Here is a 22,197-nt window from a genome sequence, read left to right on the forward strand (position 1 = left end):
CACATCAATGAAAATTCTTCCCTCAATTAATTTAAAAATGGATGTTATAATTTAATCTTCTAACTTAAGTAAACAGTTTCAGATGAAGAAATAAACACCAAAAGGTGTGGCATATGAGAGATAATGTCCATAAATGGTGTTGTGTAATGAGAGATCTCACATAACATCTATCCATGGACAAGAGTATCTGTGAAAGCCTCAGGATTCAATAGTATACTAAGCAAGTTTAGTGTACTGTGAGACCTAAGAGGATTGTTTTGAGAGTGTACACTCACAGCCAAGCCTGCCTAACTAGAAATGCTAAAGGAGTCTTTTTAACCAATAGAAAGGACATCAATGAGTAACTTAAATGTATGAAGGTATACAATTCATAATTAAATAAGTTAATTACACCTTTACTATGAAAGATAAAAGACAAAGCTACTAAAGTAATGATAACTAATGGTGTGGATAAGAAAATATAAAAGTTTGTGGCATCAGACATTAAAATTTAAGAAAAGTTAAAATATGAAGGTTTTTTTTTGTTTTGTTTTGTTTTTGCTTCTTCTATGTGATCAAATGAGTTTTTAATCTGCTAAGCATAACCTATTAAAAGACATTCCTGGTAAGTTTTGTAGTAACTACAAAGCAAAAAATAAATAAATAAATAAAGCAAGCAAGCAAGCAAGCAGGAAAGAAAGGAAGGAAGGAAGAAAGAAAAGAAAATAATTGGAATCAGGAAACACTAAAGAAAAGTCACTACCACAAAGAAAAGAGCAATAGAAGAACGAAGTATTCGCAAACAACTAAAAAGCTTAAAATATAGTAACAAGTCTTTACTTATCAGTAATTACCTTGAATGCAAATAGATTAACCTCTCTAATTAAAAAGCACGGAATAGCTGGATGATTAAAAAAATACTTGTAATTATATATTGCCTCCAAATGAGAGATTCTATGGAAATAGTAAAAAGGAGTAGCTACATTTATGTCAGATAAAATACTTCTGGAAGAATTGTAGAAAGAGACAAAGATGGACATTACATAATAATAAACAGATTAATTCAATGATCATAAATATATTTCTGTAGCAAACAACAGAGAGCCAAATATAAAGAAAATGACAGACTGTAATGTAATCATAGAAGAAGTTGTTAACATCCTACTTTTAGCATTGGTCAGACTATCCAGGCAAAATCAACAACTCCAGCAGATTTAAATTATACTACAGACCAAATACAACTAAGACATGTGCAGAACATAACACCAACTGGTGCAGAATACGTATGTATCCTAATAGCACATGGAACGTTCTCCAGGACAAATCATATGTTGGCTCACAGAACAAGTCTCAACAATTGAAATAATTTAAGTGTAAAACTACAAATAAATAACAGAAAATGTTAGCAACTCTACAGATATGTAGAAACTAAAGTATACTCCTGAATAAATAGAATGAAAAAACAAGTAGAAATATAACACATGAAAATCTGTAGGAAATAACAAAAGCAGTTCAAAAAAGGATGTTTATATCAAGAAGACTACAAGTAACCCTCATGTTGCTCATGAAATAAAAAAAAAGGTAAAATAGACCTTAAAAGTACTAGAAGGAAGGAAATAATAAATATTAGAGCAAAAATAAAGAGAAAAATACATATGATCAGTGAAATGAAAATGACTAATTACAACTGATACAGTAAAACGAAAGAATCATAAGGAACTATTACGAATAGTTATGTGCTAACAAATGAGGTAAAATAGAAGTATACAATTCCTGAACACATACAGAGTACCAAACACTGAAAAAGATGCCATCTGTAGTCATTGGACCAAAGGCAAAATATTTTCATAAATGAAATGCCAGAGAAAATAATTGACTATATACCTCATAACATACACAAAAACAAATTTTAAATCAATCAGAAATACAAGTTTTAAAACTAAAATATTAAAAATCCTGAAAGAAAATGTGTGAATCTATGTCTAGCATTTTGAAATGACTTTCTGTGATTTAAATTCAGATGTAAGGAAAAGTAGACAAATTGAACTACACACCTAGCAGGTGTAATGGGACATATATGCACTCCCTGCCACTTGGGAGAGTTGCCTAGATACATAGTGAGTTTGAGACCAATCTGTACAGTTTAGACTCTGTCTCAATCTACAATTTGTTTTTGCTTGGGATGCTTACTAGTAGAGCTTTTGCTTACAATGGACGTGGCTCTAACACTAATCCCTAGCACTAGCAGAAACAGGGAGGGGTGTTTTTCTTTTTTCTCTTTTCAATTAGCATGGAGTGGAATGTATGGATTGTTGATACAATATTTATTATGAAAGCCATACTTAGCTGCAAAATTTTATTAGCCATGCTCAGGAAGCCCACTTTTTGGCCAGAAAATTGAAAATATCTTTATACCTTTTTGTACATATCTCTGTAATTGTTTCCTAGATATGTAAGTTGTATTAAAAGTATTTTATAAAGGAACCTGAGTTAGAATACCTTCCTTACTACTTAATTAGCTAAAGCCATGTATAATTCTTTGTTGCCAATGAATTACATGAAAGCCAGATGGTAAGTGATAATGATTCTATAAAAGATGAAAGGAACTAGAGCGTATATAGTGGTCAGCATACTTGGCATAGCATAAAACTTCAATACATAGAACTATTTATTGTGGCAATAAGAGACACAGCCAAGGGCTGGTGAGATGGCTCAGTGGTTAAGAGCGCCGACTGCTCTTCCAAAGGTCCCAAGTTCAAATCCCAGCAACCACATGGTGGCTCACAACCATCCATAATGAAATCTGATGCCCTCTTCTGGAGTATCTGAGGATAGCTACAGTGTACTTATAATAAATAAATAAAAAAAAAAAAAAAAAAAAAAAGAGACACAGCCAAAAGCTACCACCAGTGTCTGAGATGTTGCCTTGGATCCTTGTTTGTGTCATGGAAAGAATTATAGAATGTGTCACAATGAAACAAAATTAATTAAGTATTTACATGTAGAGACAGACGTACACTCAAGGGTGTTGCTATCTCCAGAGAAGTTCTGTCTTAGTGAGGGTTTCTATTCCTGCACAAACATCATGACTAAGAGGCAAGTTGGGGAGGAAAGGGTTTATTCAGCTTACACTTTCACATTGCTGTTCTTCACCAAAGGAAGTCAGGACTGGAACTCAAGCAGGTCAGGAAGCAGGAGCTGATGCAGAGGCCATGAAGAAATGTTATTTACTGGCTTGCTTCCCCTGGCTTGCTCAGCCTGCTTTCTTACAGAACCCAAAACTTTCTTACAGAACCCAAAACTACCAGCCCAGGGATTGCACCACCCACAATGAGCCTTCCCGCTTGATCACTAATTGAGAAAATGCCTTACAGCTGGATCTCATGGAGGCATTTCCTCACCTGAAGCTCCTTTCTCTGCGATAGTTGACACACAAATCAGCCAGTGCAAGTTCTTAAGAGAGTTGCATTTAGGTGTCTTTACAGTAGTTTTGTATATATGATGATATTGTGACTTTTTAAATTATATTGCTAGGTTTTATGGATTAGAGACGTACAAGAGCGTGCTAAAAGAAACTGACCAACTATGCACATTAAAGCTTATCTTGAGCATTCACTACTTTATAGAAATAATATTGTTAGTATACTAAATTACCTAGTAGAGAGAATTTTAGAAATATTATACTGTGCTTGTTTTCCTCTATACCAAAATCTTCAATCCTAGCACTAACTCAGCATCAGCTGTATCTTGTCTCAAGACCTTAATAAACTTCCTACTTCCTACTGTCTTCTGAAGTCACTCTGGCCCCCAAAGAATTTCTTGTGAATCTTTTTTATTTATTTGTCTTAATTTCAGTGGTAGGAATGGGATCCTGGTGTTTCCACATGACTCTGAAATATGAAATGCAGGTGAGTAATGGCAAAAGTAAGTGATTATTTCTCTTAGTTTAGAGACACTTTCAATTCAAGAAAAGAACACATAACTAAAGGATAATAAAAACAGGGACTTGTCATCTTTGAAGTCTTTCACTTGAGTCAAAGGACTCAAATTGACCATATAAAGAAGTAGTATGGCTTTCTATGTATGTATGCCAACTCCATGCAGACATATGTAATTTTAGAACAGCATTAAAGAAAGCAGTTACATGGAGGTGTCCTAAAAAGTTGTAAGCAGTTCACAAAAACATTTTATTCTTAGGTGTCTGTAGTCTTTCATGTATTAGTGGTGTCCATTTGAGTGGGTGCCCGTTTAGTTTTTATCTTTGCTTCACAGTGGTTATATACCTAGTCATTTGACCCTTTTGGCTTATCATCACTAACCCTTTAATCCTGCCCATAGTTTAAACTCACGAATTTGAGCTAAGGTTTGTGATCTGACCTTTGCCAGACTCATCGTTGTCTTTGCTGTTTGTGGTATGAAGACAGGCATTGCACATTCTAGGCAAACACTTGACCAGCTGCGTCCTCAGGACTATCTTCGTAGACACACACCATCACTCCAGAGCTCAGATCTTTCGCTGGGCTTAACTTTCTTAGTTACAGTTTTGGAATGAGACTTGTGTATTTGTGTTACTCAGATTTTTTAAATGGATGACTTGAAAGAAGGGGGACTGATTGATGGGAGGAAAAGCCAACAATGAGTGATGAGGGCAAGTAGGAGCAAAGTAAAATGGTGTGCAGGTACAACAATGTTAGCAAAACATTTTATTATTATTTTGGCTTTTTGAGACAGGGTTTCTCTGTGAAGTCCTGGCTACTAAAACTCAAAACTGATTATTTTGTATGCCAAGTACAGAAAACCCAGGTTTGGTTCCCAACATCCATGTGGCAGCTCACAACTGTCTATTACTACAGTTCCAGGGGATGCAGCACCTTTGCACTAAGGTGAAGCTTAGTGAGATAATACAAAAGGAAAGGCGGGCGCTTCCTATCAAGTCCAAACCTGCGTATGATCCCTACGATCCCAGTGGCAGAAGCAGAGAATCAACTTCCATACTTTGTCCTCTAACTCCACACATGTGCAGGGTGTATGCATGCCTAACAATACCTCTCTTTCTGCTAAAAATAAAGAAAAAACAAAAATAAACGAGATGTAATGATAACTCAGTCAGTAAAGTGCTTGCCATGCAAGTATGAGAATCTGAGTTTGGTTCCCAGAATCCACATACAAGTGCCGAGAGTGGTAGTAGATGCTTGTAGCCCCGGGAGAGACAGGCCGATTCTTGGTGCTTTATGGTTGCTAGCCAGTTCACCCTAATTGCAAGCTCCAGATCAGTGAGGGACTCTGTTTTAAAAACCAAAATGGGGCTGGTGAGATGGCTCAGTGGATAAGAGCACCGGACTGCTCTTCCGAAGGTCCAGAGTTCAAATCCCAGCAACCACATGGTGGCTCACAACCATCTGTAACGAGATCTGGCGCCCTCTTCTGGAGTGTCTGAAGACAGCTACAGTGTACTTACATATAATAAATAAATAAATAAATCTTAAACAAACAAACAAAAAACCAAAATGGGGGGGGGTGCCTCAGGAAAACACACTTGCCTTCACATGCATGTGCACGTCAATGAATGCATATCTATACTTCCGTAAATGTAGTCCTTTTAAGTAAGCCACAGATATCTGGAGTTCATACCTTTCTCCTGAGCCACAGATTTGTCCTTCTTCTCATTACTTGATTGGCATTTCTACCTAATGTCTATGTCAGGTACTTTAAGCTCAGATGCTGAAAATTGTTCTTGTCATTTTCTCTGTTCCCATAATCTCATTAAACTGTACTAATATATCCTGAAATGTTAAGCAAGAAACTTGATATATTCTTTATAGTTTCTTTTTCTTCATCTTTCTCTCTGTTTATTTTACTTCCTCAGTGTTTCTCAAATCTGCACATTTACAACCATTTATGATTTCATTGTCCAGGACTCTGATTGCTCTTTGGGAAGTCAGTCAGCTGTGCCACTTAGATGTGTGCCTTAGAAGGATGGGTAGATAACTCTGATGGTTTAAAAACAGCAAACTGTACAAGTGAGTTTGGTGGTGATGAATATAGTAGATAATTAGTAAAAGAAATTAAATAAGAATTAATAATTTTAGGGGGAGCAACTAGGAGTTGAAACCAGGACCTGGGCATGCTACACAGTGCGATGTACATCTGAGGCGCCTCCTTAGCTTCAGAGATGACCATCATAACCAACCTCAAGTTTCATTTTAACTTCCATAATTGTAGCTGTTCTATATTCACATCTTTGTTTCTCTGCTTTGTGTAGCTGTTGGATGAGCTCCCCATGATTTACAGTTGCTGCATATTTGTATACTGCATGTGAGTACTTACATCTAAACTTCAGTGTGGTTTTGGTCCAATTGCATTTCTAGGCTATGTAATGTAGAAGTTTAAAAATGTGATATTATTAAGAGTTTAGGTTTTGGTAAGTTGCAATAATGTTTTATATTAACAACTATGATTTCAAAGTCCTAATGTCAGTCTAGATAGTATTTTAACTTGACTTAAATAAACATTTTTCCTTTTCTTGAGTGAAGAATGTGTTCAAATTGTGCCATAAAATTGTTCCATAAAGTTTGAGGGTAGTTTCTCTGTACTGTAGTATGAATGGTTTCTTTTTTAGTTATTACTTTGTTTATTTTTATTTTATGTGTTAGAGCATTTTGCTTGCATGTATATCTGTGCAATATATGCATGCCTTGTATGAGAAGAGCAGGAGAGGGTATTGGATCCCCTGAAATGAGTTTCAGAGGGTTGTGAGCTACCATGGATGTGCTAGGAACTGAAGCCAGGTTTTCTGCAAGAGCAGCAAGTGCTCTTAACTGCTAAGCCAACATTAGTTTCTGTTAATGAAATGTACTTTTTAAATTTTGCATGTTAATTTAATTTAATTTTTTACTTATTTACTATATCTCCTGCTCACTGCTCTCCTCCAAGTCACCTCCTCCCACAATCCTTTCCCTCATCCCCCTTCTCTTCTCTGAGTGGGTGGGGGCTTCCCTGAGTATCCCCCCAACCCTGGCACATCAAGTCTTTAAGAGGCTAGGCGTATCCTCTCCCACTGTAGCCAGACAGGGCAGCCCATGAAACCAAATAGGAGGGAGTACAGTCTTGCCTCATTAGAACTGGGAAGGCATGTCCTTGTGCCTCTCTTTTCTTCATTCCTTATTCTCCACATGGCTTTAAGTCTTCTATTTTTCTTTTCATCCAGTTTATTTTTCTGCTCATTCTTCACTTGTTTATTCACATTGGCTGCCAGATATCAGCTGTAGGCTATCTGAGATCATATTTGACTCCCATTACTTAACTGACTTAGTTGTCTCTTTAACTCCATATTTGAAGACCTTCATGTCTTTGCTGAAGTCTTGTGACTATTGCTGATCCCATTAGCCTCTTCTCATCTGTATACAGTTAAGTATTTTTCTTTTCCTTTTTCTCTTCTTTTCCCTTTCCCTTTCTCTTTCCCTTTCCCCTTTCCTTTCCTTTCCTTTCCTTTCCTTCCACTTCTCTTTCCTCTTTCTTTCATTTCTTCCTTCCTTCTTTCTGATTTTTCAAGACAGTTAGTTTTCTGTGTATCTCTGGCTGTTCTGGTATTCACTCTGTAGGCCAGGCTGCCCTTGAACTCAAAGAGATCCACCTGCCTCTGGCTGCTGGGCTCTGGGACTAAAGGCATGTATCACCACTGCTTGACATTTAGTGTTTCTAACATGGAGGGTGGAAGGGTAGAAGTCTTGAGTACTTCTGAATCATAAAGGCATGTGGGCAAGATGTAAGCAGCATTCAGTTTGTTTCTGGCTGTACATTATAAAGTAATTTTCTTTTTCTCTTATTTTAAAGGTTTGAGTGTTTCAAGACAAAGAGCTCAATAAACTACCATCTTCTTTTTACCCTATTTCTATACAGTTTAACAGTAACCACGGTAAGTTATACTTTATCTCTAGTGAGGTGTGCCATGTAGGAGATTGGAACAGTTAAGTTTCCAGTGTTTATGTCAGCTAGTCAAACTGAAATATTTTTATTTAATTGGAATGTCTTATTTTTAGAGTTGCATGTTTATTTCCTTTTCAAAAATTACTTTTAATTGAAAAATCTTTTAAAAGTTTATTTAGGTTTAGTTTATTTTTTTTCTGTTTGAGAGTTTTGTCTATGTGCATGTGTACCGTCTGTGTGATTAGTACCTCCAAAGGTTAGAAGGCATTTCCCAGAACTGGAGTTTCAGAGGGTTGTGAAGCACCATGTGGATGCTGGGAACTGAATCTGGAGCCTTTGCAAGAATGGCAGATGTTCTTAACCAATGAGCCATCTCTCATCTCCAGCCCCCAAAATAGATTTTAATTTTTTTAGATGAGGAGAAGGTTGAAAAGTAACTATTTAGTTAGTAGCGATGGCAAAAACAAAATGCTTTTCTGAAGGCTGAACTAACTTACTGAAAACAAGAAGTGAGGTTTTCTACCATGGTCCTAGTTGTGACTGTTTTCACTGTTAACCTTGAACTAAGAAAATGTTAATTGGGACATTTGTTGGAAATCTACATCATGTACTGGTTACAAAAGTAACTAAGAAGCAGTTGCTGTCTATGAAAGAATTCATTCTACTAGGGAAGTTAAATGTGACAGAGAATTGCATCAAAAGATAGTGACTGCAAGAGTAGAGGTCAGAACCTGTCATATGGTGATGTGCAAACAGAGGAGCAATTAAGACCACATGAGTGCACTTAGCATATCATACATATGTGCAATTTTGTCTTTATGAACAATTTTTAACTAATTAATTTGGGGACTAGAGGAATGACTCAGTAGTTAAGTGCATACCCCTCTTAGAAAAGACTCCAACTTGCTTCCCCCATCAGGTGGCTCACAAACCTTCTAACTCTAACTCTAACTCTTGATGGATCTGTTGCCTTCCTCTCACCTACACGCATGTGCAGGCTGTTTGTTCATGTGTGTACGTGTGTGTGCATGCACACACACAAATTAAAACACAATAAAAGTGAATTCCTTTAAAATTTAATTTATTCCTGAAGCCAAGATGCTTGCTATCCCAGTATGTGGAGGCTAAAGCAGGAGGATAAACCTGAGCTATATAGTGTGTTCTACACCAGCTTCAGCTGTGTGACCTTGTCTCAGCATGCCCCCACTTCCCTCTGAATTTTAATTAAAAAAAAAAAAAGACTGCTTGGTGAGGACCACACAAGGACTTGAGGCCAGCTTGGGCTACATCATGTTCTGTTCTGAGCCTAGAACTTAGAAAAAAAAAAAAAAAAACAAGGATTACTGCTTGAACAAGGCATGATTACTTGAGGCTATCCTGGGCTACATCAAAGACTATGTCTGAGGAAGCAAAAACAGAAACAAACAAACAAAAAGACTGTTTGAGAAGGTCAGGGCAAGATTCAAAGAGGGTTTCTTAAGTTAGATTTTGACTGACGAGGAAGAGTTTTTCAGGTCTCTGGACAACAGTGTGTGTGGTAAAGCACTTTTAGTCTTTTATAGTTCTATACACACAAACCTTAGAATAACATTTTTGCTTTTTTTTTTTTTTTTTTGTTTTTCGAGACAGGGTTTCTTTGTGTAGTCCTGGCTGTCCTGGAACTCACTCTGTAGACCAGGCTGGCCTCGAACTCAGAAATCCGCCTGCCTCTGCCTCCCGAGTGCTGGGATTAAAGGCGTGCGCCACCACGCCCGGCGCTATTTTTTTAATTGCTGTTTTTTAAATTATGTATATGTGCCAGATGTTCACTGTATACTTTGCCTTAATTGTCCAATTAAGTTATCATTACAATTGAAAGAGGTTTTATATAGGTGATTGCCTTGTGGTAAGGGAATGTAGTAAATGGGGCTAGTGAGTTAGACAAAAGTCAGGTTATACAGTCCTATGCATGGTATGTGTAAGGATTTATATTTGTATAAGTTTAGTTTTGATCCATAAAGTAAAAAAAAAAAGTAATCGGACAAGTTTTAGAAAAATTACTTGTTACATAACAGAATATAGATTAAAGGAGTCTGGATGTTAAATGCAGGAAATTAAATTAAATTGCATACTTTGTAGAGTATGGGACTAAGACTGAAGTAGTATAGCTGTGGGGATGAGAAGAAGCTGCCATACACAATTAGTGAGATGTATAACCCATTGAATAGAGGAGGTGGAAGCAGAAGAAAGACAGAATGTACAGAATGGCTTCTCTCGTAAATGACAGCACATGCCTGTAATCCCAACACTAAGCAGGCCAAGGCGTGATAGTCCCAAGTTTGCGGCTAGCATAGACTTCACAGCAAAACCTTCTTTTAAAATTAAAACATGGAGCCCATCATGAACACCTGTAATCCCAGCACTCAGGAGGCAGAGGCAGGAAGATCATGAGTGCAGGGTTGTTCTTACTTATTACTACATAGCAACTTCAGAGCCAGGCAGCATGAGTCCCTTTCTTAAAATATAAAATTAAATTGTGGAGCAGTAGTGGTGCACACCTTTAATCCCAGCACTTGTGGGCAGAGACAGGCCAATCTCTTGAGGCTAGCGTGGTCTACAGAGCAAGTTCCAGGACACCAGAACTACATAGAGAAACCCTGTCTCAAAAACAAAACAAAACAAAACAATAAAGATAAAGATAAAAATACATACAAAATGATATGACTGCAGTTGTAGTTCAGTTGGTAAAGTGCTTACCAGGTACACAGAAAGCCCTAGACTACATCCTCATACTGAATAAAACTATGTGTTGTTTGGATGTCTGCATTTTCAAAACCCAAGTTAAGAAGGTGGAAGCAGGAGGATCAGATGTTTGAGGTCGTCTTTAACTATATAATGAGTTTAAGACCAGTCTGGGCTATATGCCCTTAAAAAAAAAATAAACTGAACCAGCAAAATGGCTCAGTGAGTAAAGGTCCCTGCTGTTAAGCCTAACAACCTAAGTTTGATAGTTGGAATTTAAATGGTGGAAGAAAGCTAACTTCTTTCCTGAAAGGTGTCTCCTGGTTTGCACATACATGCCAAGGCATGAGTGCATGCATACACACACACACACACACTCACACTAAATGTAATAAAAGGGAAACTTTAATTGAAATTAAATCAGGGAAGATAACTAGTAAGCTTATGCCATGGGATAGGAATGGATAGATGTGATTTATGATATGTTGAGTTTGAAGTATTCAGTATTAATGATACCGAAGGCTTAACAGGTAGGCTGGAGTAAAGATATAGATTTAGAAGTTGGTTTGGTGTAGGTTACATCAAAAATATGGGGATAGGTAAACTGTTACCAAAGTAAAGCATGCTATTAAAACTAAAAAGATACAACCTTAAGGAATGTAGACAGTTGAGGACCACATAGAACTATAACCAGCAAAGGAGACTAAAAACATAAGTCAGAGATGCATAAAAAGAAAGACACTTGATGTCACAGAGTACAAACATTCTAGAAGTGAAAAGTAAGCAGGGATGGTAAGAAGATGACTCAGTGGGTTAAGGTGCTTACCTTCAAACCTGGCATCTTGAGTTCAATTCCCAGAACCCACAGAAGAAATAATAGAAGGAAAGCATTTGCCCTTGGAAGTTGTCTTTGGACCTTCACAGTCATATCATCTTATACATACATACATACATACATACATACATACATACATACCAATAGATGTAAAAAAGAAAAGTAACTACTAGTTGTCTCTGAATAGGTAAGGAAAAAAAAGATCAACCACCTACTAAAGGAAAATGTCAGCTAGTTAAGATGCTAAATAGAATATTCACTGTTTTGCTGAGTTTCTATACTCCTTTGCCTAAACCCTGTACTAGTTAATAATGAAAGAAGCCTACAGATTCAGAGGTGAAAAGAAGTTATGCTATAGTATTAATGAAGAGAATAAAATCTAGAGTATCAGTGACTTGCCAACTAACTTTATCTAGCAAGTTGGTATCAATATCAAGACTAGACCCATTTGTAAGTTAAAAGATGTTATCATTAGAAACAAATCAAGCTTTGGAATCAGTTGGATGTGAGTTTCTTTCTCACCTTTAGTTTTTTTCTTACCATAAAATGAAGAATAGAATATGTTTTATACTAACTATAATATTAATATATAATAAGGACTCCATATTTCTTAGCCTAAGAAACATAATGTTTCAGAAACATTCCTGTAAGCCTGGCCTGTTGGTGCTCACCTGTAATCCCTATATTCAGGAGATGGATTGTGAAATCAAGGCCAGCCTAAGATACATAGTAAGTTCCAGTTAGTATTTTGAAATAAAGACACAGATTAAACACATTCTCTTTATTGGTTTAGAGTTACAGGTTATATGTCAGTCAAAGCCCTTTGACTGCTAAAAGGAAATAATTGTGATCTTTTTATGGTAAGAAACTTATTTCAAAAATAAATTTTTAGCTAAGTTTTAAAATTGTATTATTTCATTAAATTACTACATTAAATGAAGACATAAAGATGTCTAACCCCAACTCTAGATATCAAAGAAATTATTAACTTATAGGGGAAAGCAACAAACCAGTAGAATGCCATGAAGCAGCAGTTCTCAACCTGTGGGTCATCACATATCCTGCACATTAGATATTTACATTACAGTTCATAACAGTAGCAAAATTACAGTAATGAAGTAACGAAAGAATTTTGTGGTCATGGCATGGTCATGGTTACCACAACACCAGGAACTGCACTTAAAGGGTCACATCATTAGGAAGGCTACTACCATATATAGTGTATAGGTAGATGTGAGTAGTTGCTTCTGTTGGAAGTGGAAGAGATCAGAAAAGACTCCAGAGAGGAATAATTTGTGTTGAATTGTCCAAAGTATTCGCCAGTTGGGGAGGATTTCTGAACAAAGTGAAGAGTGGTCTGTTTACAGATGCAGAAGCATGCCTGTGACACACTCAGAGAAGCACAGTGCTTTCTGGAGATTAGGTGAGGAGGCAGCACTGAGGCCAGACAGGAAGGTTGGGGTGGCAGGGGGCTTTGGGTGCCAAGTTAAGAAACCTGAACTTTGTTATGGTAGTGTAAGAGTCTTTGAAGGGTTGATTTAAATTGTGATTCTTCTGTACTGTGTCATTTAAAAGATGTGCATCTGTGGACAATTTTACATATTAAATCTTACAAAGGCATTGAATTTAACATCCACAAAACATTGAAGCCTGAAACTTGGGTCTGTGTAACTGGAGGTTCATCTAGGTAGTGAATAGTTTAGAAGCAGAAATGGGTACAAGAAATTTGTGTAAATGTCTTCACTTACTGATAATCTAGTATTCTAGATCATTTCATGTACTTGGGCTTAGCATTCTCTTTTCTTCAGGTAAGGATCAATTCTTTTAAGCTAAATGACACTTGGTAAAGGCCTATAAAAATCAAGTAACAGAGCTAGAAATTTGACTTTTTTTTTCTGAATACAGTTTCCTTTTTACTGTAGAACAGGTATGGTAAAGGGATTGTCAACATAGTTTATTCACCCTTCATGAACAACCCTTGTATCCTTGACCCTCCTTGACGGTAGCACAAAGACTGATGTTGAAGTAGTCGATCACTGATTTGAAATATTTTATGATTTCATTTGTCATGGCCAAGCTAGCCCTCCTGTGCCATGCCACCTAGCCTGATTGGTTTTATTTGGCTGGAATCTGGTTGGAATAACATGGGAAGGGGAGGTTTGGGATTCGCAGAGTGGTTGGAATAGGTTTTTGTAATACCTTCTTTCACTTATGTTTCTTTTAATATTTTTCAGATTTACCTAAAAGTAAAAGAACCTATATTCCATCAGGTAATTTTTAAAATGGTGTATTAATGTTATTTATATGAGTGTTTTGCTTACATGTATGTCTGTGTACCATGTGCATACTTGGTGCCTGTGAAGGTCAGATGTTATCAGATCACATGGAACTGAAGTTATGGATGGTTTGGGGCTGCCATGTTGGTTCTGGGAATCAAACCTGGGTTCTCTGCAAGAACAAGTGCCCTTAACTACTGAGCCATCTCTCCAGTGTGCTAATTTTTTTAAAGTTATGATACATTTAACTATTTAACAGTACATGCTTATTGTCTGTGTTTCCCTTCTTTAGGAAGTTATATGCAGATACAGTTTTTGAAAATGAAGTGATAAAATGCCAAAAAATTATTATTTGCCTAGAACACTGGTTCTCAACCTTCCTAATGCTGCAGCCCTTTAATAAAATTCCTCATGTTGTGGTGACCCCAACCATGGAATTATTTTGTTGTTACTTAATAACTGTAATTTTGCTGCTGTTATGAATTATAATGTAAATACCTGACGTGCAGGGTATCTGATATGTGACCCCTGAGAAAGGATCATTTGACCTCCTCAAAGTAATCATGACCCACAGGTCTAGAATGATGGCACATTCCTGTAATTTCAATATCTAAGAGATATTAGCAGGGGGATCAGGACTTTAAGGTGACCCTCAGCTACAAAGTGAGTTCAAAGCCAGCATGGGCTACATGACCGCTGGCTATACCCCTAGCTGGCCTAGAGTTCAGAGGCCTTCAACTCAATAGAGATCCATCTGCCTCTGCTACTTGCCTGACTGCTGTGATTAAAATAGGACAGTACCCCCAAAAGAATTTTAAAACAAAGATCACTTCAAAACAAAGCTGAAAACAGGAGTTAGGTAATAGGAACATACCTGGTACAGCCAATGTCACAGTCTAGGTGGATATTGATATCCAGCAATATAAGTACAGTATCACTCCTGGAAGCTGAAGAAACCCAGGATCTTCATGCATATGCACACACCTAAAATCTTTTTATGAAGCCTAATGTGGTACCACACATCTCTAATGGCAGCAATTTGGAGATAAAGAAAGAGGATCAGGATATGAAGGCCAGCTTAAGCTATGTTAGGTCTCTGTAAAATAAATAAATTAATTAATTTTTAAAAATGTCTTTATAATATTATGATCTGGAAAAGACTAGACTGCAAACTCCTCAAATATTTTCTCCTTATATATTTAATGGATTTTTTGAGGTGAAGGTTATAGATAGAGTCTTGTGCCTGATACCATACAAATTTCAAGCTTCTGTTTTCACAGACAGCCTTACAAATTAGGGGTTAGTAATTTGAGCTCATATATAAAATTATCTTAAGAGATATGAGCTCATATATAAAATTAGTTGCCTTTAGACAACAAATACAGTATTTACGAGGCAGAGCTAGGATCATAACGTAGATTTTCATGACTTCCAGTGTGAATGGGAATGTTCTCCACAGGCTCGGATGTTTGGATATTTAGTTTCCAGATGAGGGTGCTGTTTGCAAGGTTTAGGAGGTGTTCTCTTTTGGATGAAGCATGTCACTAGAGGTGGGCTTTAAAAGTTTAAAGACTTGTTGCCATTTTGAATTTGCTCTCTGCCTTCTGCTTGTGCTTAGAGATGTGAACTCTCAGCTTGTACTCTAGCCACCATTCTTGTAGCCTGCTCCCTCCACTCTGCATCATGGACTCATAACTCTCTGGAACCATAAATCCAAATAAACTCTTTCTTATATAAGTTCCCTTGGTCATGGTGTTCCGTAAAGCAATAGAAAGTAACTAATACATGACTCCTGAAACCATTCTTTTAACAAACTAGCTACCATACACACACACACACACACACACACACACACACACACACACACACAAGCACGCGTTCACACAAACACAAAGTCAAGGTAAATCCTTCCAGAAAGTAGAACAATGTCATACTCAGAGTGGGCAGGGACCATTCGTATGTCTTCTGTCATACCTTCTCTTATTCATCTGCATCTTTTTTTTTTAAAGAAACGTTTTAAGATTTCTTTATTTAATATGAATACACTGTTGCTTTCTTCAAACAGGGCATCAGATCCCATTACAGATGGTTGTGAGCCACTGTGTGGTTGCTGGGAATTGAACTCAGGACCTCTGGAAGAGTACCTAGTGCTCTTAACCACTGAGCCATCTTTCCAACTCCTCTTTGTACTGTTTTTTACAATAAACTGCCAAGCAATTGCACAAACTAGCTGTATTTCCCACTGTTGGAAGAAATTACAAATATAAAATGAGATAGTTAGACTTGGTGGTGAACACCTTTAATCCTAGCACTCTGGGGCCTGGGGCAGGAGAATAGATTAAGGATGAGATCAATATTAGTATGAACTCCTGATTTGGATGCTCTATTTAGAAAAATCTACAATGAATTTAGTATTACAGGTAATAGGTATCAAATGGGTTTCATGTTTCTCCTGATGTGATCACTTGAGGACACAGCATCATTTTAGTAAATCATGAAGAGATACAAAAATCCAAACTAAAGGAAATTCCCCAGAGTAACAAACATGACTACAACCCTTAAAAATATCGGAGTCATAAGCCAGACGGTACATAGACTGTAACCCTAGAACTCTGAAGGCTTAGGGAAAATGGATTGTAAATTTAAATCAGCTTAGGCCAAGTGTTTGTTACAGGATATTTGAACCTGTTTCTAGTTAATGTGTGGTTCAACCCTTAGCACATACCTTTAATCTGGCTGGAAGTCAGACATGCCCTGAGTACTTCTTTGATCCCAAACAATGAAGGTAAAATTAATTTTTAGAAGGAAGCACCCATGTTTGAATGTCATGTTTAATAGAATTGCGGAAAAAAAGTGACAAAATCAGAAAGAATAGAATAGGATATGCCCAACTCTCATAAGAACAGAAAGGAAAAGGAAGCTCCTTAAGCGAGAGACAGACAGTACAGGAGGAAGAGAATACAGAACAGAAGAGAGTTCACAGGAATACATAGGGTTGAGAGGGAGAGTAGAGCAGCACAGAGAGGGAGAAGGACACAGTTCTACCAGGAGAGTTTTACAGAGACACATTGAAGAGAGAAAAGGCTAGACACAGGTAAAGACAGAATGAGCAAAAGAATGAGAAGGAGCCAGAAGATTAGAAAAGATTGCTAGTTAAATTATTAAGGCCATGCAAAGGAATTCAGAGGCCTTGAGAAAAGCCAGATTGAATAAGTAAGCTGGGAGAGGAATTTGAGGCTAGAATAGTTGAGTTGAACCAGCCAGCTAGAGTTCAGAAAGAACAAGAAAGAGTGAGCTTACTTGGCAGCAAGTCTGAGAGGCTGAAAACATTTTAGGCCTAGATTAGATTATATGGAGGCCAGACACTTTCAGGACTAGACCTAGGATAGCAGATGGCAGTAAGCCTCCCAGACAACAATTACAATTAGCAACATTACAACAGGAGAATAAAAGTTACTTTTACAGTTATGTAACAAGATTCTGTGGGCCACAAAAGCTAAATTCATCAAGCACAGGAAAGACTGAGGAACTAGTCTGGACTAAGAGGACTTCAGAGAGTATTCCAGCTTGCCTTCTATTGCTGCAATAAACACTGTGACCAAAATTAACTTGAAAGGGATAGGTTTTATTTCATCTTACAGCTTACCGTCCATCACATACAGAAGTCAAAGCAGGATCTCAGGCAGGAATTTGGAAGTAGGAACTCAAGCTGAGACTGTAAGATTTACTGGCTGGCTCCTCATGGATTGTTCAACTTGCTTTTTTTTTTTTTTTTTTTTTTTTAAAGAGGTTATAATTTAATTACCCTCCCCTTTCCTCTATCCAAACCCTGTCATATACTCCTCCTTCAAATTCACAGCCTCTATTCTTTAAACTAATTGTTATTGCATGTATATATGCATTTGTGTATACAAATATATTCTTAAATATAACCTGCTTGTTCCACATACTGCTACCTATCTATATGTTTTCAGGGTACTGGGTACTGGACAACCAGTTGGTGTGTTCTTCCCTTGGGAGGGCCATCTCTCCTATTTCCAGCTTTCCTCAGTTGCCTGTAGTTCTTTGTGTAGGGTTGAGGCATCAAAGGCTTTTCTTTATCCAGTTTGGCATGTTGATCCACCGGTGTTATTCTTGTTCAGCTTATATTTGGACAGTCAGGTTGGTGAGACTTAATGGGTGTAGCTTCTGATACTACTAGGAGGGACACAGCAGACGCCCCAATTCTGGCTCTTACAATCTTTCCATCCCCTCTTCTGAAATATTCCTTGAGCCTTAAGTGTGGGAACTGTTCTGTAGATGTATGTATTGGGACTGGGCTCTACCTCTCTGCATTTGCTTGTGGTTATTGGAGGAGAATCTACAACCACTATTTTACTACACTAGCATAATCCCTAACAACAATCTGTAAACATCTGTCCTTACCCACAAGTGAGTGTAATCTTCACAACTATTAACAGATCACCTTCTCTTTGCAACAGATGGAGACTATTACAGAAAATCTCAGTTTGCTTTTTAATAGTAACTCAGGACAACTTACCCAAGGCTGGCACTACCCACAGTGGGCTGGGCCCTCCCCACATCAATCTTTAATCAAGAAAATGCCCTCCAGATTTGCCTATAGGCCAATCTTGCAGGCATTTTTTCAGTTAATGTTCTCTCTTCCCACATGACCCCCAGCTTGTGTCAAGTTGAAAAAAACCCAACCAGCACAATTGCGAGGTGTGATGACTAAATGTAACCTTCATGCCCTGTGTAGTGGTTTTGTTTTGTGTTAGATGGGGTCTTACTATGCTGCTCTAGCTGGCCTGGAACTCACTATGTAGACCAGGCTGGTGTCTACATAGTGCCTCCCTGAGTGCTGGGGTTAAAGGCACCAACAACCTTGCCCCACTTTTTTGTCTTTTGGGGTTGCCTATTACAAATATTAAGACAACTGTAAGTTTTGAATTAGGCCATTTATTATCATGCCACCAATATTATAGTCTCTGTGTTTATACTTTGGATATCAAATAGAATATCTTTCTTTAAGGGGAAACATGCATCTGAATGTTAAGTTATAGATAAGTTATTAGGTGGTAAGGAGAGACACAGAGAGAGATATTGTAGCAAAATACTAAATGATTGCAGACTCTGGGTGACCACTATACTAAGTAGATATCATTCCACACTGTGACATATGTTGTCACTCTTTTTTTCTTAGTGTTTGGTCTTTATAGAGAATGTCTTACTATATAGCTCAAGTTATCTTCAAACTTGAGCCACTTCTGCCTCAGCCTTCCATGTGTAGGGATTACAATGTGCGCTACCACATCTAGCCTGTTTTCATTCTTCTGAAGGTAGCTTTTGCTGAATCTGATTGTTTATTTTAAGATAAATGGTTAGTGGGGCTGGAGTGAGCGTTCAGTGGTAGAATATCTGCCTAGCAGTCAGAAGGCCTTGGGTTTAATCCCTGGCACCACGAAGAAAACAACAAACAACAGTAAATGAGTTGTCTGATCTTTGACACAACTATCCATTATTTGAAAAAGAAGGGGAAAGCAAACTTATCTAAAGAAACACTGACTGGAAAATTTAGAATCTTGATCTCTTGACACTGGATAAGCCATACAGATGTTTCTTCTTGTTTTTAAGCTTTTAATTTCTTAATTTATAAAGATAGTGAAAAATGGGACAGCAAAATGGCTCAGCAGGTTAAAAACCCTTGCCATGCAAGCCTTATACTGAATTCAGTCCTTAGGTCCCATGATGGAAGGACATTTCTGCATACATTAATCCATAGTCACACATATTTCTCAAATACGAACACACCCAATAACAGTACATTTAAAGCCTTGTAAAATGTTGAAAACAAGAAAAGGTATTATAAGTATATGAAAACAATATAAGAATGCAACTTAATAGTTACATTCGTTAAATTTTATAGTACAACTTGATATTATCCTACATAGGGCTAGAGAGATAGATAGCTCAGTGATTAAGAACACTTGATATACTTACAGAGAACTGGGGTGCAGTTCTCAGCACCCACATGACAGCACAGAACCATCTGTGACTCCAGGACCAGGCAATCTGATGCCCTCTTCTAGCTCTGCTAGCTCTGGGGGTACCAGGCATGCACATAATACACGTTCTTACAGGCAAATCATTCATGTTCATAAAAATAAATGAACATTTTAAAACTATATGTTAAGATATCAAATGACATGTAAATTCCTGCCCATGATAAATGATGGAAAGCTACTAAAGGGTATTTGACTTTAGAGATGAATCGTGATATAAAACTAAAAGGAAAGGGTTAATAAGCAGCAAAGCTAGCCAGCTTCAGTTTCATGAGGAGGGAAAGTACTGATAACAATTCTGCTTGACTATTAAGTCCAAGGTGATCCAGAAATCTCCCAATGAGACCCCAAATTCACTGATTTAATTTGATGGTCTTTCAAATAATGTTATACCCTAATTACATAGCTGCCACATTAAATAGATAAACACCAGAATATCTTAAAGCAAAGGAACAAAAAGAAAAGCATATGTAAGAGTAGATTAAAAAAAAAAAAAAAGCATACCTAAGGAGCCAGTGAAGCCATTTTAGCAGCAAATTGACAAATCAGTAATTGATATCTCAGAGAAAGACCATCTGCTGTCTCAAGGAGACCTGTTATTTAATTTGCCTGGCAGAGTAGATGTCTGCTTAAGATTGATTCCCAAATGTATATGGAGACTTATTTTTTTGCCCTTGACCCTCAGATTTTTGTTAAAGCACATAGTGTAAACAATATGAAAAACAAGAATCTGCATAGTTTGGGTTAACTTTTTCTATTATGTTTCTTTATATATTTTATTATTAACTATGCATCTCACATTCTTTTTTTTAATGTGCATTGGAATTTTGCCTTCATGTATGTTTGTGTGCTAGAGTTGGATCCATTGGAACTTGAATTAAAGATAGTTGTAAACTGCTAAGGAGGTGCTAAGAATTGAACCCAGGTCCTCTGGAAGAGCAACAAATGCTCTGAGCCATCACTCCAGACCTTTATTATTAATTAGGAATGTAGGGAAACATTTGGAAAAAAGATAACTAGTAATTTTGATGTTATATGCCACATTATATATAAATATGTACACTTGCATATTATATAGTTTGATCTAACCAGTATCATGCTAAAATATCTTTCTTTATAAATAACTGAGGGTTTGGAAGGACATTGATTTGTCTGCTTTTTCTCATCTGGCTAATGGCAAAGCTAGGAAAAAATCTTTTAAAAAAATTTCATAGCCTATATTATTATATGATACTCTGATGCCCAGTTACTTTGGAATCTTATTTATTATGAAAAAGATCAGTGCTGTGTGTTGGTTGACTTTGAGATAGGGTCTAGCAATATAGGCCAGGCTACCCTAAAACTAATGATCCTCCTGCCTCAGCCTCCTGAGTAGTGGAAATACAAGTTTGTGCATCTGTCCCCCTTTTCTTTTTAAAAACTGACTTTAAACTGGACATGGTAACATACAGCACTTTCAAGACTAAGGCAGGAGGATCCAGAGTCCCAGGCCAGTCTAGTCTACATAGTAAGCCGTTGTGTAAAATAAAAGAAAAAAGGAAAAAGAAATGGGAGGTATGGATATATTAGCTTGGTGGCAGGATACTTCCCTAGTGTATATGAAGCTGTGGTTCAATCCTTGTCACCACAGGATAGATGGATGGATGGATGGGTGGATAGACAATGGATGGAATGGATGGATGGATGAGAAGGGAGGGAGGGAAGAAGGGAGGAAGAGCTGTACTGACTACTTTCTTTTTCAATCCTATTCAGGTCATGTATGGAATGTTGGTCTTTACATTAGTACTTCGTTCTATTTATATTGTTACATGGTAAGTAGTTTGGGTTTGCCATCAACATTCTGATAAAAATATACTCAGGCTTGCAACAGTAAGTCTATATTCTAAATTGGAATAAAATAAAACCTTCCTGCAGCAGAATAAGATAGAAAGCTATAACCCAGAATTTATTTATGATGTATGGAAGACTTGTTATTCAGGTGACTTATTAATGTGCATCATATAAAAGCAAGAGTTCTGGGCTGGAGAGATGGCTCAGACGTTAAGAGCACTGACTGCTCTTCCAAAGGTCCTGAGTTTAGGTCCCAGCAACCACATGGTAGCTCACAACCATCCGCAATGACATCTGACGCCATCTCCTGGTGTGTCTGAAGACAGCTACAGTGTACTTACATGTAAAAATAAATAATAAATCTTTAAGAGAAAAAAAAGCAAGAGTTCTAAATAAAGAAATTTGAAGAAAATATATATGAGACATCTGCTTTAATATGTATAACATTGACTAGGATGTTAAAGGCTTTGAAAAGTACTACATTAAAAAAAAATGTTTTCGTTGTGTTGGAGAAATGGCTCAGCAACAGTTAAAAGCACTGGCTGCACTTCCAGAGGTCCTGAGTTAA

General features: G+C 37.1%; 1 protein-coding gene across 3 annotated transcripts in view; it reads left to right on the forward strand.

Annotated features, from left to right (window-relative positions):
* Window positions 1-22,197, forward strand: part of Acer3 (alkaline ceramidase 3) — an 80,294-nt gene that overhangs the window by 33,613 nt on the left and 24,484 nt on the right. For all 3 annotated transcript variants that reach the window (XM_021167164.3, XM_029479541.2, XM_029479540.2), the window contains 5 exons: window positions 3,835-3,887; window positions 6,242-6,294; window positions 7,813-7,894; window positions 13,696-13,731; window positions 21,552-21,610. In XM_021167164.3, the coding sequence (XP_021022823.1) occupies window positions 3,835-3,887; window positions 6,242-6,294; window positions 7,813-7,894; window positions 13,696-13,731; window positions 21,552-21,610 (283 nt within the window). The remainder of the gene's footprint in view (window positions 1-3,834; window positions 3,888-6,241; window positions 6,295-7,812; window positions 7,895-13,695; window positions 13,732-21,551; window positions 21,611-22,197) is intronic.

Source organism: Mus caroli, unplaced genomic scaffold (assembly GCF_978045245.1).
Source record: "Mus caroli unplaced genomic scaffold, Mus_caroli_1 scaffold_8, whole genome shotgun sequence".
In the NCBI taxonomy this organism is placed as follows: Eukaryota; Metazoa; Chordata; class Mammalia; order Rodentia; family Muridae; genus Mus; species Mus caroli.